Source organism: Zonotrichia leucophrys, chromosome 6, assembly GCF_028769735.1.
Source record: "Zonotrichia leucophrys gambelii isolate GWCS_2022_RI chromosome 6, RI_Zleu_2.0, whole genome shotgun sequence".
NCBI classification, from domain to species: domain Eukaryota; kingdom Metazoa; phylum Chordata; class Aves; order Passeriformes; family Passerellidae; genus Zonotrichia; species Zonotrichia leucophrys.
The window spans coordinates 24,334,397-24,360,545 of NC_088176.1; the positions used below are offsets into that span (position 1 = coordinate 24,334,397).

General features: G+C 39.2%; 1 protein-coding gene across 10 annotated transcripts in view; it reads left to right on the plus strand.

The window, feature by feature from the left end:
• RET (ret proto-oncogene) overlaps nt 1–26,149 on the plus strand; it is a 171,184-nt gene that overhangs the window by 123,902 nt on the left and 21,133 nt on the right. For all 10 annotated transcript variants that reach the window (XM_064716354.1, XM_064716357.1, XM_064716359.1 and 7 more), the window contains 11 exons: nt 9,231–9,482; nt 11,062–11,355; nt 11,805–12,046; nt 13,102–13,303; nt 13,762–13,961; nt 18,176–18,434; nt 19,624–19,749; nt 20,548–20,658; nt 23,174–23,293; nt 23,903–24,159; nt 25,273–25,420. In XM_064716354.1, the coding sequence (XP_064572424.1) occupies nt 9,231–9,482; nt 11,062–11,355; nt 11,805–12,046; nt 13,102–13,303; nt 13,762–13,961; nt 18,176–18,434; nt 19,624–19,749; nt 20,548–20,658; nt 23,174–23,293; nt 23,903–24,159; nt 25,273–25,420 (2,211 nt within the window). The remainder of the gene's footprint in view (nt 1–9,230; nt 9,483–11,061; nt 11,356–11,804; nt 12,047–13,101; nt 13,304–13,761; nt 13,962–18,175; nt 18,435–19,623; nt 19,750–20,547; nt 20,659–23,173; nt 23,294–23,902; nt 24,160–25,272; nt 25,421–26,149) is intronic.

The following is a 26,149-nucleotide window of genomic DNA, read 5'->3' on the forward strand; positions in this document are numbered from 1 at the left end:
GAGAAGCTGCAGCCTAGCAGCATTAGCAGAATCTGCATCAAAAGTGACTGTATGAATCAGAGATACAAAGAATTGTTTCTCTTCAATTGGCAGTGGAGGGTGTAAACATGGGGCAAAGTTTTAGCTGTTACATTAAAAATGTTTGTAAAGTAAAAAAGGCATTGAAGTAGTTATGAAATATATTAAGCAAATTCAATCTTTAATAATCAGATGAGGATTGTTTTGTGCATGCGCTCGCTTGGCAGCCTGTGGTGGTTTGGCATGCCCTCTAGCAAGAGACTGGGCTGGAACCCAGAAATTCACTTAAAGGAAAATAAAGCTCTTGTAAAGTCTTATAAAGGCCTCTGCTATTCCAGATTTTCCTGCAGCTTTTACTGTTGTTTCTGTTAGACTTCTCTAGCTCATTCCTGTCCTTGTCAGTGCTGCCATGTAGTTCGTGGCTGTCTCAGAGGCAGTACAGAGGAGCTGTCTGGAACAGGCAGCAGTGCCCAGCACATATCATTAGTGGTCTGTCGGCCCCTTTCCAAGCCTTGTCAATACAATTCTGCCCTTCTGCTGACAACATTTATGCTTTAAGACAACAGCATAATGAGTAGCTACTGTGTGGTAATGACTGAAAGTCCCTAAAGGAAAAGTTCTGTTTTATTAAACAGGGATGTTCACAGTTGGGCTAGTGGGGGTTATCTTCTTCTTCTTCTTCTTCTTCTTCTTTTTTTTTTTTTTTTAATTCAGTGATGGCAGGTGTAATATAGACTATTATGCAACTATTTTAGAAGCAGTCTTCCTTGTAAGAGCACTTGAGAAAATGTATTTGCCAGAGTGGCTGAAGGAATTGGAAATCCAAGTGAAGGTGTGTCTTAACAGTATTTTAGTTCTTATATGTATATGCATTAGAATAAGATAATAAAGTATTAAAAAGTAATAACAGCATAAGAGCTTATGTTCTGCATTTGATTTCACATAAAAAATAGTAATCTTAACCTAAAATATAGTGATTTAACCTGAATGTTCTGTTAATTCAAGACAAAACTAAATTAATCAATAAACAAATAAGCTTGCAGTTACAGTGAGATTTCACTTCCTGGACTGAAAATTTGAACTGTAGGCTCATAGCTCCCTTGAGTGTTTGGAAAGAGAATAGCAGCTCTTAATAACAGAGCACTTTGCTGTGAGGGGTAGACGTTCATGTTATTACCATTTTTCTGGCAACTTTTCAACCACCAGCAGCAAAAGTTTTCATTGATTGCCTCCTGCTGTAAGGCAGTAATTATACTGCTCTGTGTCTCTTTCATGAGCTGCAGGAATTGGACAAAGTAAGGGAAGCTAGAGATATTAGCAATGGATAAAACGCAATTCAGGCTGAGCTATTTCCTATTTTACTCCATGGGGTCAAGCAGGCTAATTTTTACACATCTGCACTAAATATAGAAAATAGGGTTTCCAGTGCTGTGGTGGAGAATCCAAGGTAAAAATTCGATCCAGATGCTGTAAAATCATCCACACTCTAGAAAGTGAGAAGGTATTGCATGCAACTTTTCTCTGAAAATCAGACTCCTCTCGCCACAATACAGGTGCAGGGTCACTGGTGTTGATCAAGAACAATTAAACATTGTGCAATTATCCCAAATTGGTCCTGTTACATTTGGCAGAGGTTCTGTTCATTGTTGCAGTGATGCTGAGGGGAAAGAAGCCACTTGTGAGAAATATTAGTACTTATTTCACCTGAGCATGGTCTCTCTCTGAAGGTGGCTTAGGCAGAGGAAGTGGATGGAGGTGGTTGTGAACTGCTCTGAGCTGTCAGAAAGTGATCCCTTATGTTTGACTTCATCTGTTTATAATTGACAGGAAGACTTGTGTTCATTTTGGTGATGCAGAATCAAGTGCAGCTGGAGGAAGAGAAATGGGGAAATTTGAGCTTAAGTAGTAATGGAATGCAGGAGTTTGTGCATATACAAATCTTTGTCATAAATCAACAGGTTTTAAATCAATTGGTTTTCATTCCTTTTCATGACTTGGGATTGTGAAAATGTAGTACTCTATATTTATTAAGGAATCAGCACAGTGATCTTGATCTGTATCTTAATGTAGGAAGTGTTTTTTGAGGCTGATATCCTTTTAACTAAGATAATGAATTTAAACTTGTCTTTGCCTTTAAGGATCTTTTCATCTTATCAAGTATGCTGAACAATTTCTGCAGATAAGTGTCCTGTGATTTATGTTTTTATGAAACAAATCTATTTGGTTGTCAGTACTTTGTTCTCCAAATTGCTGCTGTAATGTTTATCTTCTGTGTGAGCTCAGCACTGTTAGAGTAAATACATGTGAAAGCTAATTAAAGTATAACAAGGATTTAGAGCGCTTGTATGTCACTCCATTATTATTTGAGGATTTTATGGTTTTGATGCAAGTAGTGTGTCAGTTTTAGCACAGAACAGTGAGACACATGTCCCTGCTCTTCTTTCTCTAGCTTCTCATTATAGCAGTGTTTACATACACATAATATATAAATACATTCTAGAAGGCACATGAGATCATACACAGAGTAAATTAATTCTATTAAGTATTCATTAATACAATTTGTCCTGCAATACAATTATTTCCTTGTCTTACAATTCAGCTCAGTACTCCTACAGAGCAAAATTACATCCAGGTACTCTCCAACAATTAGGCCATATTTTAAAGAAGTATTCAATCACACAAATAAGGAGAAGTGGCAGAATCAGGATCTGAAGAGTTTTCAGAAACCCCTGTAATCTCTCACAAGACACTTTCCATGCATATTAATTTCTACAATGGATAGTTTAAGTTCTACTAACACTGGTATTTAGAACAATGAAGAATCAAAAATTTGTCCTTTGCTAAAGTAATAAAGAACCCCAAAACAAACAACAAGTTGTAAGAATGCAAGAGGAAGGAAGCTTCTAGACTTTGTGGCATTTAAAGAGGAATTTTCTCAAGCTTACTTAGAGGTACAGGTTCTGGAAGGAAAGTGTAGGCACAGGTTTGACCTCAGTCTGAACTCACAAGTGAAGCTTCAGTAGAGGTACTGTCCTGTTCTCCGGTAGATCCTGAGCTGCACGGATTTTCCAGTGTTGAATTGAGACACAAATGAAAATCTTGGCAATTGTCACAAATCAGAATTAATTTCTTTTTGAAAAATTTAGGCTCTGTCTTCGATCTGGACATTTTTTATATTTTTGTTCAATATGCCTGACATAGGAAACAAACTTTGTTTTTGTCAGATCCATCTTTTTGCTTCACGATGTCTGTCTTATTTTCCTATACCAGAAAATCTTTCTCATTTTGTTGACTAGTGGATCATTTAATACTTTATCTAAATATATATTTGTATCTTATATAATGTATGTTCTATAATACTATTTTTAATATAATATCTGATATAATATTTCTAATAATTTCTAATTTTCAGTCTAAAATTCAGGGTAATTTTCAATATGAGTGTGGGAATCTGGTGAGGAAAATCGCAGGAGAGGCAATTAAGTTAAAGCAGAGCAGTTGAACAGGTCTGGAGTATATTCCAGTTAAGGACTGTTTCTGCTTACCATCATCACTTCATATGGACCTGTTTTCCCTGGAGGTACTGTGTTCTGTAAAGCATGTGTATTTCACCGAGGTTGCTGATATTGAAATGTATTCTGTTGTTCTCCAACAATTGTGCTACATGTAAATGTACACAACAGGTGACATTGAGCAATTATGCAGCTCCATAAGTTTGACTACAACCACTGTAAAAAAATTCTGGTAGGAATCCCTACAGTGATCTTTCCCCAATCCACTCTAACCTGGGCTCCAGAGGGGAAACTTTGTGAAAAAAAGGGAAAAAATTCATTTTCACTTGAATACAGTTTCTTATGGTCTTGGGTTCATACCACATCTGTTACAATTTCTGTAGTGATCAGCTTAAAAACGACACATCTAAAAGTAAATAACATCATGCTGCTGAACTAAGTGGTTTGCTAGTCAATTAGGAGGATGCCACTTGTTCTCTGGCACTGTTGCAGTGACTCTGAAACCCATCAGGAGTTACAGACTGGCAGGAGCGCTGCAGCCTCAACAGCTGGTGGCAGAATTTGACTGAAACTTTTTGTATAAAACCAGGAGAAGCTCTGACTTGTGCTTGTGCAGGAGGCAGTGTGCCATGCATGGTGCCTGGGAGCCTGGCTCTCGCTGTGCCTGGCTGGGCGGGCACTGAAGGCAGCTCAGGGTCCCTCTGCCACCACTGCTGTGTCCCCAGCTGGCACAGCTGACCATTGAATCCAAAGTGGTGTTTCCATACTACTTTTCTGTGTAGTGACAGTGTTTTTCCTAAATCACAGACTTTTTGGTTCATGAGGGCAAGTTTATCTCCTAATTGTGTAGTGACTAGAAGGGAATTAAGTGTGCAAGTCCTTTAATTTAAAATAGGAAAGTGTATTACTGGCCTTGTTCTCTGATGAGTCGAACAGTAGGTATATTAATATTAGTAATGGAACATAATGGCTACTTGTCAGAAGTAAAGATAATTATTTCAGAAACACAAAACTAAGCTTGACAGATAATTGCCTGTTGAAATCTGATGCTGTGCAACAAATGGAAGATTATTAACAACAGACTCCCATGTTCATCTGTTATATCATTAAATCCTGTATGTTACATTGGCAGGGTTATCATTGCATTAAAAACATCTCCCTCTTCTTGGAGATGGATGTCAATTCCAGATTAAAGATTTTGATTGCCTGGGGCTGTGCTGTTCTAAATAAATTGTTTTGTTTTCCTCCAAAAAGTTGAGAAGCTCTGCATAACTTTTGTCAGGTGTAGGTTATATAGGTGTATACTACTTGCTGAAGGAAAAACAACCACCATTTCTATTTTGCTGGTTTTTTTTTTTCTTTTTAAAAAACCAAACTGGTTGTATTGTTTATAAATGCATATTCATCCAGCAGGCACCTTGAGATCTGTGAAGATTTTCATTTACTGGACAAAGGTGTACCAACAGGAAGTAGTGAAAAGAAGTTTGAAGGTTACAGACAAGTAAGGCTCGAGAGTGAGTTTTCATTACATCAGTAATGAAACCTAAAATAGCTTCAGTAGGTAATGTTATATTTCAGCCATTTGATTTTTTTTTTTAAATAAATAGTAAACTTTTTGTTCAAATGTCTAGTGTAACCTAAACCAAGCAATGGTCCTTCAGGCTTTGAAGTTTGACTGAACTTCATAGGACATCTGCTAGTTCAAAACTATTTGTTTGAAGTCTGTAGTTGTACCTTGAAAGATGGGTACAGGCATTGTTTGGGAGAACGCCTTACAGTCAACTCCTCTTCTATATCTAATAAAAATTTCCTGCTCCTTCATTTTGTGACTCAAATGTTAAACTGTGTTTTCTGTCATCAAGGTTGATATTAAGAATATAATGTTGCTGTTGTTGCTTTAACAGTTTTCATCAAGAGCCATCCCCAAATGCTACTCAGGACAATAGTGGCAAGCTTAAGAAACATTAAAAACATCTAAAGTTTTGTGGAGCAAATTGTGTTCAGAAAAAATCAATTTGTATCAAAAAGGGCATTATTTACCTAATCATTCATGACTGGAAAAAAGCCTCATGAAAAATTGCCTTATTTCAAAAGGCAATCATGAAGGCTTCAAAGTACATATAATCTCATTTCTCTACTCTCATTTTACCTGCTTTCTCTCCCTGCACTGGAAAACTGCTGTCATAACTGTATCTATTTCCTGTAGGAGCTATTAGTTAGTAGCATTACATCCGCTTAAACGTGATCACTTTTCTCTTCTGTGTGTTACTGATACGCTGTTATTATGCCATAATATTGCTCATCCATCAGAGCTTGCCATGTTTCCTGTGCTGATTGTAGTATGGAGAGCTGAAGTGTCCTCTAAAAAAATGTTCAGAGATGCCAGAATATTTTAATGATTCTGTGATGCTACAGAGCTACAGCCTTCTTGTGGTGCATTTCAAGATTGCAACGCAAAATTTTTCTCTGCTTTTAATTCCTAAGCAAAAGCACTTTAACCATCAGTTTTGAATGTAACCATATCAATTCCTCTTTATTTAAATGGCAGATTCATTAAAAACTCCATCTGGCTTCCATAGGAAGCTTGCACAAGTCCTTGGAAATGGATTTTTCTTTTCAGGACACAAGGAACTGTGGCCAGGATTTAGAACCTCTTCCTCCTGCAGCATATTTGCCAGATGGCAAGTTTATTGAATCTGGTTTTAACTCACTAGGGCTTAAAGGAATGAACACACCTCTGAGAAGTGGGTGCTACATTTCTACTTCAAAGGTCTCCTTTGAAATTAGCCTCCAAAGATTTATATGCAGAGAGTGGTTGTGACCTGGGCAGTCTGTTGCATGTCTCTCATCTCTTTCAGTGCTGAGTCAGAGTGACACAAACCACTTTAGAAAATCCCAGTAATTTCACAACCCTGGGTGAATCTTGCTGCATGGCTTAATTAATTTTTTATATAAATATATATATTTATATATATAATTATTTATTTTGCAGTGTTGTAAAGACTCTTCACTTCACATACTTGTTTTCTAAGTAAAATAGGAAAATTTGACAATGAATATCACTGGTATCACTTAAAACTACTCTTGGATATTGTCCTCAATATGGAACTCTGCTTTGTACTAAAAGCTAACACTTCCAATGGACAGAATTTAGTTTGATCAGTTTAGGTTTGAATTGAGTAGAAGAAGAGCATGTGTCTAAATCTCTTACAGCAGCTTTTTTGAATTTCTTGAAGTGACTTTGAAACTTGTGAAATATATTTCCAGCTAATTAGTGTGTAAATGCTAAATTATTTTGTTAAGGGATCCTCCTCTCTTCATAATACAAAGCCTTGTTTTGCATTTCTGTTATTTACAGAGAAATCAGATTTTTTATATTACAGGATTTTTCCCTTTCTTTCTGACAATGGAGAAGACTCCTTCTGTGAACTGATGCCAAAGAACTTCAGAGTCTGCAGCATCAATATTAGCCTTTTCTTTCAGATGCAGAGCAGTGGGGATGCTGACTCTGCTGAGATGTAGTTGTGTGCCAGGTTTCAGGCATTCAAGTTTGTTTAAGATAAGGAAGCAATTAATTGCAAGTCAAAATACTCCATTTTTCTCCCTTTCCACTTCTCGTGATACACATTGATATTGTTTATGTATACTCTGTATAAGCTCCTTCTGCTGGAGGTGATTTCGTGTCTTTGCAGTGGTGCTGGTTCTTGTACTGCACACAGGACTGTTCACCCCAGTCTTGGAAATAACAGCCACTGTTCTGTAAGCCTCATTTGTATGCATTTGTGAGTTGAAAGTAATTTTTTAGTCTTGAGTCATGAATTTTCAGTGTTGATTTTTTTGTGAAGAAATTCCGTTGTTTTAAAGTCAAGTTTTTACACAGAATACCTCAAGGGGGTCTATTTACTAGCACTGGGACTGGGCTTTGTATTTGTATATCACCTTGTTTCTCTTGTTACTGAACCCATTTGTTAGGAGTTCTAGCAGCAAATATTCCCCAGGTTTTCGTGCACTTTAAAAAAGACAAAGGGACTGAAAAAAATATTTGTAATTTAATACAAATATTCAGGAATCTTACTTACAAAGAAGAGAGGGTGATAGCACCGGAATCAAAAGTAATAATTTTTTTTTTTCTGGACAGAAAATGACAAGAGTTAATGCTTTCCTAAAACTCTCAAAAATACTCTGGTGGGATTCTCTTTGAATTAATTCCTCTGGAACGAATTCACCTACCATATTACTTTAACACTTTATTCATATATTGCAAAATATGTAGAAAAAAAGTAATGGGCCTCTGAAAACCTGATGGATGTAATTGCATCCAGGAATACAGATGATGTCTGAATCATTGCAAAGTACAATGGTTTCTGTGGTATTTCCAAATGAAATTAGATGTCTCTTGTTTACAGTTTGTTTGTGGTGCACTCCATTCAGTAGAACAGTGTATGGATCCAATACTAATGCAGAATAAATATGTGCTACAGCCCGATGCTATTTTGAAGATGATTTTATATTCCTAGTTTTACTTCTGCATTGCCATAATTTCCAGTTGTATCTGGCTTGATTTAAGCTGAGAGAGCTTTGTATTAGTAACATATGGAAGTTGTTATTGTTTACATTTGTTCAGCAGATGTGTGAGCTTTTTATATGCCTGACTCCTTATCAGTTGGATGAAGTGATGCATAATTCTGCAGTATTCAAGTATTCAGGCTGGATGAGAACAAGCACTGACTGTCAGTGCATGTAAAGTCCAGGAGTGACAATTCCAGTGTTTCAGTCTGTGAGCATCACTTTGTCCCCTCCTTGCAAATCAGGCATTCCCCTGTGACCACATCTGCAAGAAGGGAAATTGGAGGGGAAGCACTGCAAACAGGTAGATAGGCCATTGCACAGTGACCTGGTGAGGTGAGATCAGCTGAAGAAACCAGCACCAAGGGGCAGTTGTTCCCCACTTAATGTCAATGCCTTCAGTGCCAGGGTGGGAAATGATCAGGTCAGTCACAGTCATTGTACTAAAAAAGAAATTTACATTTCCCTTCTCCTTCACTTGTTAGCTTTCCCATCTGTCATATTTAAAATACTTAAAACACTTTCAGTATTTTTTAAACTATTTTCAGTATTATTTTAAACCATTTTCTGTACCAAAACTGTCATGCTGGCCTGTTTAGAAGGGGGGGAGCCAAAAAGGCTCTACAAGAGGGGTTTTGTGTAACTTGAGGAAAAGTGTGCAAGCGATTGATAAATTTTTGTGTTTTCTGTCAACAGAGAACATGTTTAAAGGCTTTTAAAGTGTGTGATTTCATCTAAGGGTTTTTTTTTCTCCCTTCTTTGAATATCATCTGTGAGCTGATGCCATTTCAACTGAGAGCACCAGATAGGAACTTAAATAAAATTTGGCAAGCAGAGCTTCCTTAAGTGTTCATCTTAAACTGAGCCTCATCTACAGCAAACTAGTTTTGCTTTCAAAAAGCAGTTAATTTTGTAATTGAACATAAACAACAGGCCATATTTTTGATTGCTGTGTCCTTGGCTTCAGTGAAGTAAAACTGTATTTATTTACACCAGATGAGGATCTGCCTTTTTCCACATATTTTTTTAATGCTTCTTTACTTCTTAGGGACTGAAACACATCTCTTAAGAAAACAGCAGTGCCAAAATCATTTAACTGTGCCTGCCTCTCCTCTCGTGTGCCTTCCTTTGCAGTGGCCTTGGGTCTCTACTTCCCCAGGAAGGAGTACTTGGAGAATGTCTACCTTGAGCAGCCGGCAGGAACGCCGCTGCTGCGCATCCATGCCCTGAGGGATTCGCGTGAGGAAGTGGCCCACTTTCATCTGTGCCACAATCTCATAGCTCCTCGAGCAAGACCACAAGAAAATAATTGGTTCCAAATCAGAGAAGAAACAGGACTTCTCTACCTCAGCAAAAGCCTGGATAGAGAGGACTTTAACATGCTGTGTAAGTATGAGAAAACCAGCTTTTCTTCTTGAGGTGCATGTTCTTAAAGAAAAATACATTCGGACAATGAGATCTCTTCATTGAAAGATGAGCATCAAATTTGAAAAAAACCACATCTGACCTTTTAAAATTAGGAACCAGACCCAGTGAAATCCACAGCAATATGCCAAAGCAGATGCTGACCTGGGACAGATCCTGTTGCTCACACTGGGAACTCCAGTAGGATGGGACAATTGCATTACTGGAAATATTTTTTTCTGCGTTTCACAGCTGTATAGGTCACAGCTTTACACTGAAATTCGCAATTTGTTCATCTGCTGATGAAAGTTAGACCAGTTCCATTGTGTTAGGGATTTCAAGACACATGCTGTGAGAGTGGTTCAGATTCTTACGCAAATGATCCTTGAATTCTGGTGACTTGGATTCACAAATTACGATTGCATGTAACACCAAAGAGCTCTTAGAAGAAATGGTTGATTGTACCTCTCCCCCTCTCTTGATATTTGGTTTTGTTAGAGAAGCTTACTGTTGAACTAAAAAAATTCATTATCTCAGATGTTTTTTCTCTTCTTTTATGCTCTAGCACTAAATTGGTTTTGGTGATTGTGATCTATGAGGAAATTAGTTATCATTAGATGGTGGAGGAGGAAATGGATGAGGAGTTAATGGCATACCACTGTGATCAGTTGCAGAAATTTTACTGTTGAAGAGAGTCTGTAGTTACTGTCTTCAGTTTGTAAGATCCATATATCAACACTACCTTCAGACTTAGGTGCCTTGATGTTGAAATTTTCAACTTCAGACACTTAATGCTTTATTTTTGAAGTGCTGAGTGTTTGATATTTCATCCATTTTTGGTACTTGGCATTCATGTATATCAAATATTTGTGCTGAACAAAGGAGGAACAGCTTCTTAACACCCGAGAGCCTTGTTTTGTTCATACTGATCAAAGTGACCTAGAACTTCTTTTCAAGTGAGTTAGATCTATTACAGAGATATTACTGTGCTGTCTGTAGTCAAGGGAATCAAAACAAGGCTTGAGGATGTATTAGCAGATGCCACAGGTTTGTTTTAACTTTGATTTTGTCTTTTTTCTGCTTCTTCATATTTGAAAACGATGAAGCAATCTGTTCTCTGAACCTAGACAATTTGGTTCGTACTGTTGGAATACTGTGACTGAAGTGTTAGTCCCGATATGGATTTGTCCTGAGTATCTGTTGCCATCTCATGCATTATTTTTCCTGTTCCCACCCTGCTCTGCTCTAGTCTCTTGAAAAAGCAGTCCTGTCAAAGAGTTGATTACTGCCAGTGATGTGTTTTTATGTCAGTGTCTTACAGACAGAATGCTGATACTGGTTTTGAGATTCTATAATGCAGAATTGGTGCTAAGCCTTGTAGTTTTAGACTTATTTGGATTATTAAGGTATAAGGTCATCCCACCAGCATCTGGCATATTGAAGAGTTGCTTTGCCACATAATAGGATTTATGCAATAATGGACTAGGGTAGAATATAAGGAAAAGAAATGTTGGCTTGTCTTCTGTAAAATAATTCTTAAGGTGATTTCTTCCTCCTGAAGCTGTAGGAAATGGGATGCAATTGTCCAAGGTGATGCTGTATGTCTTCCTTTCATCCCACCCTTTCCAAGAGAAGGAATGTGACTCTGCTGCACGCACCACGGTTTTCCTCACTTTGATCAATGCTACTGCACCAGCTTGCAGTTCCCTGACAGCAAGGCAGCTTTGCTTCACAGAAATGGATCTCTCCTTTCACATCGAGGAGAACAAACCACCTGGTACATTTCATCAGCTCCGGTTACCCTCAGTTCATCATCTGTGTCAGAATCTCAGCATTTCCTACAAATTGCTTGCAGGTAAAACTGGATCTCTCACAGATTCAAACAGCTGCACTGTTAAAAGAGCTCTTTTGTAGTAGACCATCTAGATTTGATTCTATAAAGGAAGTTCCTGTACAAACCTAAACTGAGCCTGAAGATTTTGCCTTTGAGATACATAGAGGAAATGGGAAGGAGGACTGTCCCCTTCCCTAAAGAAAATATCAGTTTTAGAATTTTTCATCTGCTAAAAGTAGACTGAGAATAATCCTGAGCTTTAAATTGTGCTGCTTCTAAACTGTAGAATCTTCCCATACATTCTGTGCTTTCTCCCTACTCTAATATAACCACACAGCTTCCTTCTGTTTCACTTCTGAATCTTTTATTGTGCAGTCATGCTGTCCAGATGACTTTAGTGAGCTGCAGGAAAGTATTGAAGCCATCAGAGCCGTGTGCAGTAAGTGATAGTGGCTGTGTGTGTTTTGCAGGGGAAGGAGTTCCCTTTCGGTACAACGAGAACACCACCAGCGTGCGGGTGACGCAGCGCCTGGACCGCGAGGAGAGGGAGCGATACGAGCTCATTGCCAAGTGCACCGTCAGAGAGGGGCTCAGGGAAATGCAGGTGGAGGTGCCGTTCCTGGTGAACGTGTTAGATGAAGATGACTCTCCTCCCTTCCTTCCCAACGGCACTGATACTGCAGATGCTGTTGTGGAGTTCAACAGGAAAGAGGTAATGTTGGTCATGTTCTCCTTTACCTAGTCCCTGAAGTATGGGCACAACAGGGGGAGGCAGGACTCCTGGGAAGCATAATGTTCTGCCTGGATATTGGATCTTGGCAACAAGCCCATCACCATACCATGCTCTGCAGATCTGTGGTTGTAAAATGCTGTTTGTAGGATTCCTTTGCCCCAAGTTATGTCTTACTCAGATCCCAAAGAAAGAGGAGTTTGGGTTAGTGATGAAAGAGTGTGAAGAAATTTGAGCAGTTTCCAAGATTGGGATGGACATTTGCTGAGTCTGTGGTCAGGATCGCTGTGGGTATCTCCATACAGCTCTGCTCTATTTGTTATATTTGTTACGGGGTTGCTTCTCTCAGGGGATTAAAATTGTGTTGTTAGCCTAAGTGTTATGTGCGTGCCTGTCCCATACATGCAAATCTGTGTAATGTATCAGGAGTATGTTCAGAACATTTATTAGGCTGCTGTAGAAGTAGTGGCTGACTTCTACAGACAAACCACTGCACCTGTGAAGTTTCCAGGCTGTTAATGGCGAGCTCCAGGATCTTGTTTTAATGGTGTCCTCCCATTTTTCCCTTTCTATGCCAAGCTGATCTTTCAAGAGGTCTGAATCCCTTGGTGTCTTTGATGCCCCTGTACACACACAGCCCTTGCTTCAGTAGAGGAGTACACATGTGAGCTCTTCAGAGGAGCAATGACCCTTTTTAAGTTAATGGTATAGAGAAGACTTTTTCTGGGGGGACATAAACGATGTGTGTTTCATGAGAGAGCTTCTGTTTCCTAACAACAAGATCTCTTGGTAGTCAATTTTCCCTTCAAAGTACATTTTGATCATATTTGTGTCTGGAAGGGATAAAGACTGATTTTAGGAGTTTGCTGCCATCTCCTGACTAGAACAAGTCTTGACAAGACATTTATGAATACATTTGCCTGGGTTTCAGTGAAAGTTGTGAGGTGTTATTTGACCAGTATTTCAATCTCCAAACCAGTTATCAGAAGAAGAAAGCTTCAGGTCCTTCAGCAGTGCCATTTATTGTTTCCTACCAGGGCACTGTTCTTTCCACGCTGACTGTGTACGATGCAGACACCACACCTATTTATCCCCTTGAAAGCAGCAGAAAGAAATACACAGGAACCATCATTACTGAGGATCCCTGGATAAGTGAAACATTTCGTGTAGAGCACATCTTTGATGAAATCCACTTCAGCCCAAATGGCAGCCAAGTGAGGGGAACTCGGCACGAGTACAGTAAGGACTCTTTCTTCAAATAAAGGACAGGTTGCTTTTTAGTAGTTGACCAATAAGTTCTTGAATTTTTCTGAGCATTTTGTAAGTATTGAGCCTAAGAAAGCTGAGAAATTTTGTGTAAATAAAACACTGAGTTTTAAATGTGTACTGAAAAAATGGGACTTGTGCATCTCTGCAGTAGGGAGTGTATGGGATGATGATGTATAAACTGATAAGCAAGAGGTTTTGATTGTAAGATTCTTGACTTGGTAGGTAGAAGGCAAGAAAGTCTCCCAAACATCTTGAATGACAGAGAGCTTAAGAACATATTTCATATTTAAGTTGCCTGCTGTTTCCTATTAGGAAACTTGGATGTGTATAATTAAATTTGGTACATCTATTTTGGTTAGGCTTGCAATATTAAAAGATGCATTTGCAGATAATGTGGGTTGCTAATAGATTAATCTTTTCCTTCGCAGAGCTGGTACTGAATAAAAGCATTCCAGTCACAGAGCATCGTTCCTTCCAGCTGGATGTTTTGGTGAATGACACAGAATTCCATGGCCCAGAAAGATCGGTGATGCTCCATTTCAATGTCTCCATCCTCCCTGTCAGCATTCAGTTTTCAAACATAACTTACCAGTTCACAGTGAACAGAAATGCTGAACGTTTTGCACAAGTAAGAACCATGTTAATTATCCATGCCTGTTCTGATGGAGCTTAGGAGCTGGATCACTGGGGCCAGATGTGTTACAGCCCTCATTGGTTTTAACTGTTTTAAGCAGAATCACTGAAAAATGTGTTATCATTGTGATTGTTGCTGGATGTAGAAAGTAGCAAGTAGGCTGGGCACTACCTCTCCTACCATGTAATAACAGAGGATATAATAACTTCCACACATGGAAGTACTGATAGAGAGAAATATAACGTTGTGGACAGGAGGACTTGCGACCATGAGTGGCTTAGGCATGAATAACTGCAACAATGTCAAGGGCAAAAAAAAGAAATTAGTCTAGCTATTGGAGTCTCAGTATATTAATGGCTTTTCTTTAGGTAATGGCTAGTTAGTAATTAATGTGTTTCCTAATTTAACCCTTGTTTTAGCTTAATCACCACCATTGCCATTAATAATGCTTTCCAGAGACACTTTCTAGCAGGTTGACGTTAGTCAGGGGAAAATTACAATGTAATTCCTATGAAACATTGTTCAATGCAATTAATATTATGAAAGTGAATATTAAAATCATCAGTAATGAACCCTTTTGTGTCTGCAAGGGTTGGAAAGCATGCCTTGTAAGTATTGTAGCAGAGAGGAGGACTGAGATTAAAATATGGTCATCTCACTTGCAGAGAAAACCAATTCATTAGAAGAATTTTAAGGAAGAATTAAGTTTTATTAATCTTTAAGCCTCTGGCTAATTTTAGAAAGAAAGGAAAAAGAGAAGTTAGATATTTTGCTTGTTATTTTATCTAATCTGATGAAATGTGTTGCAGCTTGATGGCTCTTCAGAGTACAGAACAGGCTTTACTCTGACAAGGGACATTTTGTCCATAGTCTACACTGAATATCCTAAATAAGAAAAAGGTACCAAGTGTGCTCCACTACAAAAGCTAGTCCATTATGACATTTCATGATGCCTTGTGGCTGCAGTTTTTCAATTTGCAGTCAGTTTAGAAACTTCAGAGGATAGTCTGTTCTTTTTGTGCAGATCAAATTATTTCTGATGTTAGGTTTGAGGCTTTTGTAGCACCAGGCTGTGAAAGCTATACCCTTGCCTGTTGCCTGGGGATGGGGTGAAACCTGGGTTTCCCCCTAAAAGGAATAATAGCACAGGTATGTAAGATACTCATAGGCTAAGTCTTGCATCTAGAACTCTTGTGTCTGTGTCACAACATGACTGCAATTGAAACGGATGTGGACACTTACCTGTTAGGTGTGTATGAATTTAGATTAATGAATTGGTTGGGTTGTTTTCTGTATGCATGTTTTTATATATAGGTGTATGCATACAATATTATTGTGAATGAATGAATTCCAGATTAATTTGGACAACCATGGTTACCTATGCATACCCTAGATTGCTTGAACACTTCCATTTTAAAATCTGAGCGTATGTGGATGTTTTTAGTTTTACGGTGCAAAACCAAAAAAAGCCAGTTGAATTTTAAAGCTACTGGTGTGGAATATTGTCAGGAGAGTCAAACATGTGAAAAGGAGTTTTAGGATCTTTGAAAACAGTGGCATTTCACACTAATTGTGCAGTTTCACTGGGTGGCAGTAGTAGCAGGGGAAACTGTGCCTGGCAAGAGCTCCAAGTTTCTGGGAGGAGATCTTTTTCTTTGTGCTGCCTAAACACAAATTCACAAAGAAATTTTGTTCTGATTCTTGAGCAGCGAAGTGCAAAACTCATCCTGGCTCTGGAGATGGTGTTCTCAGTTAGTTAAAGTGTCATCCACTTACTTGTGAAACTGGATTTGAATTTACAGTGTGCTCAGCTTGGAGCACAAGTCAGTGTAAGCAGCTTAGTCCCCAGCACTTCACATTATCAAGGTTGGCTGCATAATTAGCCTTGATGTGCCAGAGTAGTCAGGGAAAGTACTGGGCCAAATCAATATGAAGGCTGAACTGTCTCCTGCCCTAAGGAAAACGCAGGAGCGTGAAGAAATTATTAACTGCTGGGCTGATGCCATTTGTCTATTTGAGCAGTTAAATGAATTGAATAACAGAAGCACGGCCTGACAGTGCAGGCTTGCCCAGTGGCATTTAACTTATCAAAGGACTTAAAGCTCTATTGACATTTACTGAGACAAATGATGAATAACATTGGCTGAGATTTTAGAGAGGTTATATATGTCCAAATGTTCCTGGAATTCAGTGAAGAGGAACAGTATCATTATCCAGACTTTATTAAACATTGGAACTTGAAAGATGGATTTTTCTGTTCTTATTTCTAATAATGCTATTTTTATGTTAACTATTGAGAGTCCTTCAAATTTGTAGGTTCCTCCCCTGTAAGCTGATGTTAAACCTGACTACCCTTTACCCTGATTACTTGTTTTTTCACCTTTGTGAGAAGGGGGAAGTAGCTGTTTTTACTTTTTTCCTCTGGAGTTGTGCTGTGCTGCACCTGAGAGCTGAGCTGGCTCTAGAACTTGCGGAGCAGAGTGAAGTTACGAGGTTGGGCTTTCCTCAGCGGAATTAGGAAAAAAGAGAAAGTCTATTTTTCTCATAGAAATTTCTTGAGGAAGACCTTTATAGCTTCTTCTCTAATTATATGGAGAAAGCAAAACTGGCCAATGTGCTATTCTAAGGAATAAACTGGCTGATCTGCTCTTCAGATTTTATTGGGTCATCTGAATTTACAGGGTCTTCTCCAACCCCCTGAAGTAAATTACTGTGATGAAAAAGGTGCCTGGAAAGAGCAATTATGGCAGAGTGGGCAGAAAGGGCAGTTCAGTGTGGTCTGTGCCAAGGTCAATGCCAGGATCATCAGTGTGTTCTCCTCCTGCAAGGAGCACCATCTGAGCAGTAGCAGAGCCCTGCCAGTTGCAGTGCGGCACCAAAGCTGCGCTGACGTGCTTCTGGAAGGGACGTGTCTAGACCTTGTGTCTAGACAGAGTTTATGAACAGTGGAAATCCTGTCTTCTTCTTCCTGCCAGTCCCAGCATGTTGGGCAGAGGAGACAGCCAGAAAGAAATGTCCTTGCTTTTGATAGCTTTAATAGTCTTTCTGTGTTATCCTGCCACCTAAAATCCTGACAGGAATGGTGCCAAATGACCCATCAGTGATGTGAATGGGAAAAAGTTAGATGAGGTGGGATTATCCTATGACAAAGTATGCTTCTAGAATTGCCAAGGCTTCTTCTCTGACCTTAAACAGTCCAGGTTCATGGGAAGAGGTCATAGTACACAAAAACGTCTTTGTTTTTATAACATTCTTTAGTAAGAATGCTGGAACCAAGATGTACAGATACGCTTTTACCATCAGTGGTGTTTCTTGAAAACATTTCTTAACTGCAGCATTTGAAAATAATCCATCACCAAGTTCCTTTCAATAACACCCCGCCCTTCACATTGTGGTTTTTCCCTGCAAAGAAAGCCAATGCCTCTGGGCCTGATCGAAATCCCAGTCTTGTAAATGGAAAAACCAAAGTGAGCTTTGGATCAGTTCCTGTAGGAGCTGGACAGGAGATGGGGCTTTACATTCCTGTGCTTCTTAGATGATGTGCTTTAGACTGAGGAGAGTTCTAGCCTAGATACTCTGGCACACAGAAGTTTAAATATGGCAAACCAACATATTTTCATTTTTAGATTAAATGTTTTAGAATTGAAAATGGGAAACAATGAGGTTCTTATTCCTTTTAAGGCCTTCAGAGAGCTCTTCTGGCCAGAAACTTTTTGACTCTAATATTATAAAAATTATGTAATAGCAATTTCTGTGTTACTTGAAGAGAGTCTCAGCTTTGTTCATGCTGAGCTCTTTGATTTCTCAAGGATGACAAAGTTTATTCAGTGGTCAGCCTGAGACAGAACAGTGATTGAACTCAGAATTTCCCAAATCTTGGGGTCTTGTTCCCACTGAACACTGCTGCCCATCAGCAGAAGGCACCAGATACCACTGAGTCTGTGTCAAGGCTTTTTGCATTTTCTCTGCTAGTCTGAAGACAACAGTTAATGCTTTATGTCTCGTTTTTACTGAGAATAAATCACATTTAAAGCATTTACATACTGCATTTGTAGAAAAATAACAAATCTGTAAACCCCAAATAAACACTGAATTTGGCAAGGTGTAGTATGCTCCATTTTATTTCAGATATTTTTGAGAGGCACTAAATATTTTTTCTGAAGAGTTTTGTTCCTGTCTGTGATTTCTTTGTTGGTGTTTGAACCTAGGTGGGAAAGATCTGCGTTGAAAACTGCATGAAGTTCCGTGGTGTAAACATCACCTACAAGTTGCTGTCCCCCAACTCAAGCTGCCATCCTGTCAACATTCTGCAAGGCCGAGAGGACAAATTTGGGAGCCTGTATGTGAACGATTCCTCTGTGCTGCGCAGACCTGAGTGCAAGGAAATCCAGTACACTGTGCAAGCTACTGACAAGCAGAGCAGGAAACACACCAAAACCCTCCTCACTGTTGTCCTGGAAGGGACTCGTAAGTACCCCTGTCAGAACTGTTGATTGATTAGCAAGTGTTACTGGTGTGAAGTGGTGCATTAGCAGGGTGACCTGTAAAATGATGGCATTAACAATGAAAATGAGTCTGAGCTACAAGATAATGGATCACAGAATTTGGATTTTGAATTTTGATTTGTGCCTTCCTGTAGTAGCTATTTGTTTGAAGAACTAATGTACAGAAAGGTGAGATATTGTATGCAATTCATAATGTTCATGATGACCTTTGGTTAAGAAGAATCTTTAGTGTGTATGTGTCTATGTGTGACCTTTATTTTGTATTTCACATATTCCTGTGGAAGAAGAAAAAAGGTCTGTAGGCATATGTGTGTGTGTGTATAGGCATATGTGTGTGTTTGTATCTATCTATTTGAAGAAAGAACTATATGGCCTAAGTATGTTTGTTCACTGATTTTTCTCCTCCCTTCTGTCTACAATTTTTTAGTAGTTTTTTTAGTATTCATGTAGCAATCACACTGAATTCAAGTTCTTAAGGGCAGTGTGATGACCGACCCTTACGGGGAGGAAGTTAAAAATATCCTGTAACACCCACAGAAGAGGATTTCACTGGAAACAAACTCATTTCTCTGCAAACTATATTGCATTTTATGCTAAACCATACAATTTTACCTGATCAACACCTTGTTACATTTTATCAGTTCAGAACTCCTATGCCAAGAGCAAATGGTTTGAAGAAAAAGAAACAAAAGGCATGCAGTGGATTTTTGTTTTTGTGCAAGCCTCATATTGTCTGAAAACACACATTTCTAGCTGGTGCTCTTTGGGTTTTTACTGTGTTAGCCCAAGAACTAAGTATTTCCCCCTAATTAAACATTCTGTACGAAGCTGTGGGTATTTGTGCTCTCCATTCTTCTGTTATCAGTATGTTTGCACATATCTATAGTTCTAGGCAGTGACAGTGTGCTGTCAAGCAGACATAACCATGCTTTCATGATCTTGCTGTTCATCTTTTATTTCACAGAGAAGGAGTACCTGAGCTTTTCTTTAATTGTTCACTAAGTCTACTGATAATTGGGTCAGTCAATTTTCAGTCTTTCACTGCTTTGTTCATCTGTCTTTCCTTCCTAGCTGTCCCTAAAAACAGATTTCCTCTTCTGAGCTGACCTGCTTGTGTGCTCATTTTCCTTGTCCTGAATTTTTCCCAACAGTTTTAAAAAAAGAAGAGGACTGTCCTGACTCTTGTGCTATAAGTAAGCACCGTGCTGAATGTGAAGAGTGTGGTGGCCTGGGAGTGCTAACGGGAAGATGCCAGTGGAGACAGGGGAGTGGGAAAGGTACGTTTGTGTTGTGTCAAGTCATCTTCTGTTTGGTTGTAATTGTGCCTTTGAGTTCTATAGATACAAACTGATTTATTCTGGCTGGAAAACATGGTATGGTGAACTACATAGAAGCTGGGGCTAAAAAAAATAATCATAATACCTATATGAAGTATGCACTAAAAAGGAAAATGAGGTGAAGTTGGAAGGGCCATTCTTCATCTTGTCCCTGGTGATGCTGAACATGGTAAATAAACCAGCTGGAAGTGAACTGAGCTTGCAGCAGTGTGGCTGGAGCAGGTGCTGAGCAGGTGCACCCAGCAGACAGTGAGCACAAAGCAGTGTCTCTTTCTGTACTCTGGAGCACAGATCTGATGGGTGACAGCACTCGACTCTTGCAGAACAATGACTGTGTGTCGGTGCTTGATCCCTTCTAACTGCCTAAGTGTCATACATTCTCTACAACCTCTTGTAACCCTCCTGTTCAAGTGGGTGAAATTGTGTAGAGAAATCCTCAGATGTGAAAGCTGCTTTTCAGTCTCAGAGTGGTCAGCCAGCTCTTTTTCAAGCAGTATTCACAGTAACTGCAAGTGACATGACCAGAGGACTGTCAAAAGCAGAAAAGATAGCAAAAAATGGTTTCTTCCATTTGCCTTTATTTGTTGTCTTGCCTGTTACTTTAGCAGGTGTTTGTAGTCATAAATGTTCATTTTAAAAGGCACCATAACCTGTGGTTTGGAGTGTTAGTGTGCCCTGAGAAGATACAATGAACTTTCCTTCCTTGTGGTATTAGTGCAGCTGTTTCTCTGTTAACAGGGATCACCACAAACTACTCCACGTGCACCCCAAGCATCAAGACGTGTCCAGATGGCATCTGTGATGTGGTGGAGGGCAGAGACCCGGCTGTGTGTCCCCAAGACTGCACAAGTAGGGAATGTTTTATCATGGGCTTTTCTGTTACACCTCTGATTGCTTCTCAAATGTCACTTTCCCAAGTGTAGATCCTTCTACAGGCTCAGCATCTCTGCACTGTCACACTTGAATTTGAAACATACAATTGAGTTAAGGTTATGGGGATTAATCTTGACCTTTTTTGAGCCAGGCAGGTGACACCCACTGGCTGACTGATGAAGGGGTAGGCTGTTCTCAGCAATGCCCTTTCTCCTGCCTGTTCATTCACAGGTGGTGATTTTCAGTGCAGGTACTGAAGAGGTTCAGGTTCTAGGCACATTAATGCCCCACTTCCTAGCTCAGGTACAGTATGACAGGAACCAGCCTATTTGAGCTCCTGGGTAAATAAGTGAGAAGGAACAAATTTGTATTTAAAATAAATTTGTCTACAAAAGATCATCTGGGGAAATGTAGCTGCCCTTTTTAGACAGGTGGCCATCAGAATGAATCAATGCCTTACCTATTTGAAAATCCAGACAGATACTCATATGAGCAGAATTTATGAAGGAGGAATTTAAATGCATTTGTGTTGGATCTTTTTACTTGACCATAAATTTCTACACTCCACTCGTGAATACCTGCAAGTTCACAATTCATTCTGAAGATAAACAGGGTAGAAAAAACAGTGTAATTCTCGAGCCATTTCCATCTTCTGAGAGATGATAATTTTTAAGTGGATCTTTTTATCTGACAGTCTAATTCAGGAATAAAGACACATGTTTCTTGAATGCTGCTTCTGACTCTGACATCATATACTTCAAGCTGAGATTTTAAAATGGAGTCTTGGAAGAACTAGCATTTTCTTAAAGCCTGGAACTTAATGTTCTTCTATAAAATTAATTATTGAAGAGGCCTCTTAGTATTTCTTACATGGAAGAACGGATTGTGTATTGTAAATTAGTGTTATCAGAAAGATAATTATTTCATCAGAGTGTATAAAAACAATGCTTTAAGTGGGAGAAATGCTTGAAGGAAATGCAAGTAACTTCTCTAATCATCTGAAAAGAATTCTTTATTGGTAATAATAGTTTGTTATTTTGAAAGTGGAAATATTTTTGCCAGGGGCTGCGTTACTAAAATATATACAACATATGCATCATCAAATGTTTTGCTCAAAAGAAATATTGTCTTTCTGGATAATAAGCAGGCGAGTAAGACAAGTTTTCAGGATGTTATGCAAGCCCTTTTAACGCCTAAGCTGACTAATTGTGTACATGACTTGACACAATTGAGAACCTGGGCTGATGCCCAAAAGCAGTATACTTGCAGACAAAAAAATGAGTTTGTTCTGGGAGCTCAGAGCTGCAGGACTACCATTTTATCAGCTTTTACTGGCAGGGGACATTCCTTTGGAAATGGCAAACAATAAATAGGCCAAAATGTGTTAAGATCAAGGATATTCTTTAGGTTGTGAAAATACTTATTTCTGTAATTCATTTGTCATTATGATGGCTGTGTCCTTGAGTCCCAAAATTGCTTTCTCACAGTAACACTATGAATATTACATTCAAGGGCACTCAACTGAAGCAGCTGGTGCTGTGGCTGTGCCTATCACTTAGAGGCAACCTAATTGCATTCTTAGCAAGAGACTTTCATGTAGTAAGCAACTGCTCAAGAACAGGTTAGGTAGGACTGGCTCATTCCCTGCTTCCATCTGCTTCCAGGTTTTCAAATATAGGCAGGTATAGATAAATGCATACAATTTTCTGTGGCAAATGGAAACTTTATTTCATCACCTCTTCATGATGGAAGAAGTTGGCTGGGGAGAGGCAGGGAGGATAATGAGGGATTTTTGGGAACGCCAGTGCTTTTAAGTGTCAGTTCAGAGGGCGGTGACTCAGCAGAGTCTCTTCCAAAATTAACCACCTGAGCTGCCTCTAAAATGCTCTTTGTGATAAAGGCAGTGTAGAGATAAAAATGTCCCTGCTAATCGTCATTTTTATAACTTATACAGAAAAAATTATTTACTTGGGAATACAGTTGTTGTTACTCTGCATGAAGAACTACTTGAAATCAAGAGTATGAGCTTCTGCAATTCTTTTACTAATATTAAATAATGCATTTTTAGATAGTGCAGTTCATTTTTTTTATCACTTGCACTAGGCATTTATTCTTAGTGCTTTGACTAGACTGTCCTGTGGCATTTTGCAGAGGTAGGTAAGTGTTATCTCCATGTCACAGTGGAACCAATGATACCTAGAACTGACTTTTCCAAGGTGTGGGGAAATCGGCATCAGAAGCAGGAACAGAACTCAGTAACAGCTAATGAGGACTGATGTTTAAACAGTGCAAGGTTCTCCCATTTCAGGATCTCTGAAATTTCTTAATTTAGAGTCTTCCATGTCCCTTAGGAGTTCCTGTCATTATCCCTGCACTGTGCTCCCTGGTTCACTTTCAGATTTGTACTGGGGTAAACCCATGGAAAACTGAGGCTTTTCTTTTCCCTTTACCCACATGTAAGAATCTTAGTCTGTTGTCTGTATTTGATTAGGTGGAAACATTATTGGTGGCCATGGGAAAGGCATTGGAAATCTTGGAATTAAGGCAGGACATGGGATTTGTTACTGCTTCCCAAGACAGAACTGTTATTGTGAGAAAGATGATATCAAAGGTAAGTCTAGCTGCTGTTCTGGTTGTCATCTTTTTCTTTGTATGCATCCTGTGTACATATAGAACTCTCTACACTTGCGGCCATGTTAATAAGCCATGTCTTTGGTCAGAGACTGCTAATAGAAAACTAGTGAGGAACTGGCACCTTGGCATCCACTATGGACCCTGAAAATTTCCAGAATGTGTTATTTATAGCCATGGCTAAGGATTCATTTTTATTCATTGCTACTTGACAAACAAGTCGGTCATCCTTTGATTTCCAGCAGCATTTGCATTTCAGTGAGGCTTACCTGATATTTGCAGAGGCAGCTAGGAGAATTGGAATAATGATTTCTATTACTTTCAAGTAATTCCAGCTTCCTGATAATTTCTTAAAAATCTCAGCTTCAAAATGTCAGAGATAACCATCACCCATGGTGTCAGGAGGAGTGCATTATTTTTTTCCTTGACCTTTCTGTGCAGTTGTTTGAAACAGATAATGGATATTTTAAATAATTTTTATTTTGCCTAATAATAAACATAGCACGAAATAGTTTACATCTTTAAAACTGAATTATTATGCAGAAGTAGGCCACAAGGAAAGTTCTAAGAAGCTCTTTTTGGTCTGCAGAGCAACTGTGTGATGACGTGTGCAAGACCGTGATCACAGGGGCAGTGGTGCTGTGCTTTGTCATCTCGGTGCTGGTTTCCTTCTACTGCATCCACCGGTACCACAAGAACTCCCCGAAGGCGCCCATCGCCTCGGCCGAGATGACGTTCCGGCGCCCCGCGCAGTCCTACCCCATCAGCTACTCCTCCAGCAACGTGCGCCGCCCCTCCCTGGACTCCATGGAGAACCAGGTGGCTGTGGACGCCTTCAAAATACCTGTAAGCCTGACAGTGCCGTTTGGCATGCTCTGTTTTGGTGTCAGCCTTGTTTGTGCATGCAGATGGTGTTGCAGGCATGCAATCCATTCATGGAATCACCCATTACCTTCAAATAGCAGCGCTGGAAATCATGTGCATGAAGATACTTCATGAGTAATTGGATAAACATTTCAGTTTGCTGTGTAAGACCAGTACATTCTTCCTTTTTTATTATGCTTTAATACAGTGTAACATTTTAGGTTAATTTAAGTCAATGATTTTCACTGATGTAACTGAATCTGACAGTACTGTGGTTTTACTTTTAGCACTGTCCACTTAAGCACTAACCATCTAACTCTCTATGATGTGCCAAAGTACTACAACAAGGCTAAGTTTTAACATTACAGAAAAATCCCTCCTGAGATCACTTCCTGAATTCTGATATACACATTGTAGATATCAGTTGGTGTGGGAGTTTTGCCCACATTTAAAGACTTTTGCCCAGTCATGCTGTCATACCTTTACTCTACTTTGTCCTGCTTTAAATCACACACTACCCAGGATTTCTGTGAGATGAGGTGTTTTCATGAGCCAGCATGGTAGAGAAACACTGCTGCTTTATATGGCAGAATCAGATATATTTGAGTGTTAGGTAGTGAGGTTTTCACAGACCTTGTGCTTTGTTTGCTTTAGTTTCTTGTCCGGTTTGTACATTTGTCATAATTTTGCAACCTTAGAGCTTATTAGCACAAATTTTATACGGAGATGATTGTCGTCTCTGATCAATTCTTAAGGGAAAACCTTATTCTGTGAGTAAAACTTCTCCATGAAAGTCACATGTTCAAAGTTACTCTGACGGCAAGGATTTATCCTGTATCACTTCATTTTTCATTTGTACCCAATTTCCCAGATCTGTAAATATAATCCATTCTCCATAGACTACCTGTACAGCCTGTTTTGAAGGTTTTCAGGTAAGGGAAAATAGATTTGCAAAATACCTTGAACCCAGAAGCTTTTATAAGAACTCACTGATAAAAAGAGCAACCAAAGACTGCACACTCAAGTGCACCTATTCCTGGGAATATCCTCTCCTTTCCTTGCTTCATCTCACAGGGTTTCTTTTCTCTCCTGCAGGAAGATCCAAAGTGGGAATTCCCTCGGAAGAACCTAGTTCTGGGCAAGACTCTTGGAGAAGGAGAATTTGGAAAGGTTGTCAAGGCGACAGCGTTCCGGCTTAAGGGAAGGGCTGGCTATACCACTGTGGCAGTGAAAATGCTGAAAGGTACCTTCCCATCGGGGCTTTTGAAATAGTTTGCAAACTATTTGAAATAGTTTGCAAACCTCTGCATAGATTTGAAGAGAGGCTTGTGTGAAAGCAAAAGGTCAGCTAAAAACCCAGCAGTGCCACAGCCTCTCTTTCTTCCAGCATTCTGATGCATTCTGACAGTCACAATCTGCAGATCTGTGACTTTAGCAGTTAGCATCACATTGATCCAAGTAAGTAATTAATTCTAAATCATGATCTGCAAGGAGCCTCTGTCTTAACATAGCAAATGTATTCAATTCTGTTTGGCATTGATGGGAATATTGCAAGGGTTTGTTAAAGCTTTCTGAGTCTTTTCCTCTATCCAGTTTCCTTGGACAAAGCTTTTTAAATAAATCATGTGATAATCATATGAAGAGACAGAACAGACCTGTTAACTTAGTCTCCTGATTTAGAGTTCTGTCTAGTTTTATGCTTTCTGATCTGCTTTTCAATCACTAGGAGCTCTGTCAAAATGGCTTGAATAACCCAGTGCTGTCTCCTGCTGTTTTTAGTTTACCCTAGGACTTTAAACCTGGGGGGAACAAAGTATGCCTAGATAATGTTAAGATGATAATGTGAGACCTTGCACTGAACCATTCAGTGCTGCTTGCGAGTAAAATCATGTCATTACAGGAAAATGTTATTCTTCTCATTTCCATTTCTGTTACACTCAAAGCACATTTGCCACTCCTTGAGAGGAAAGAT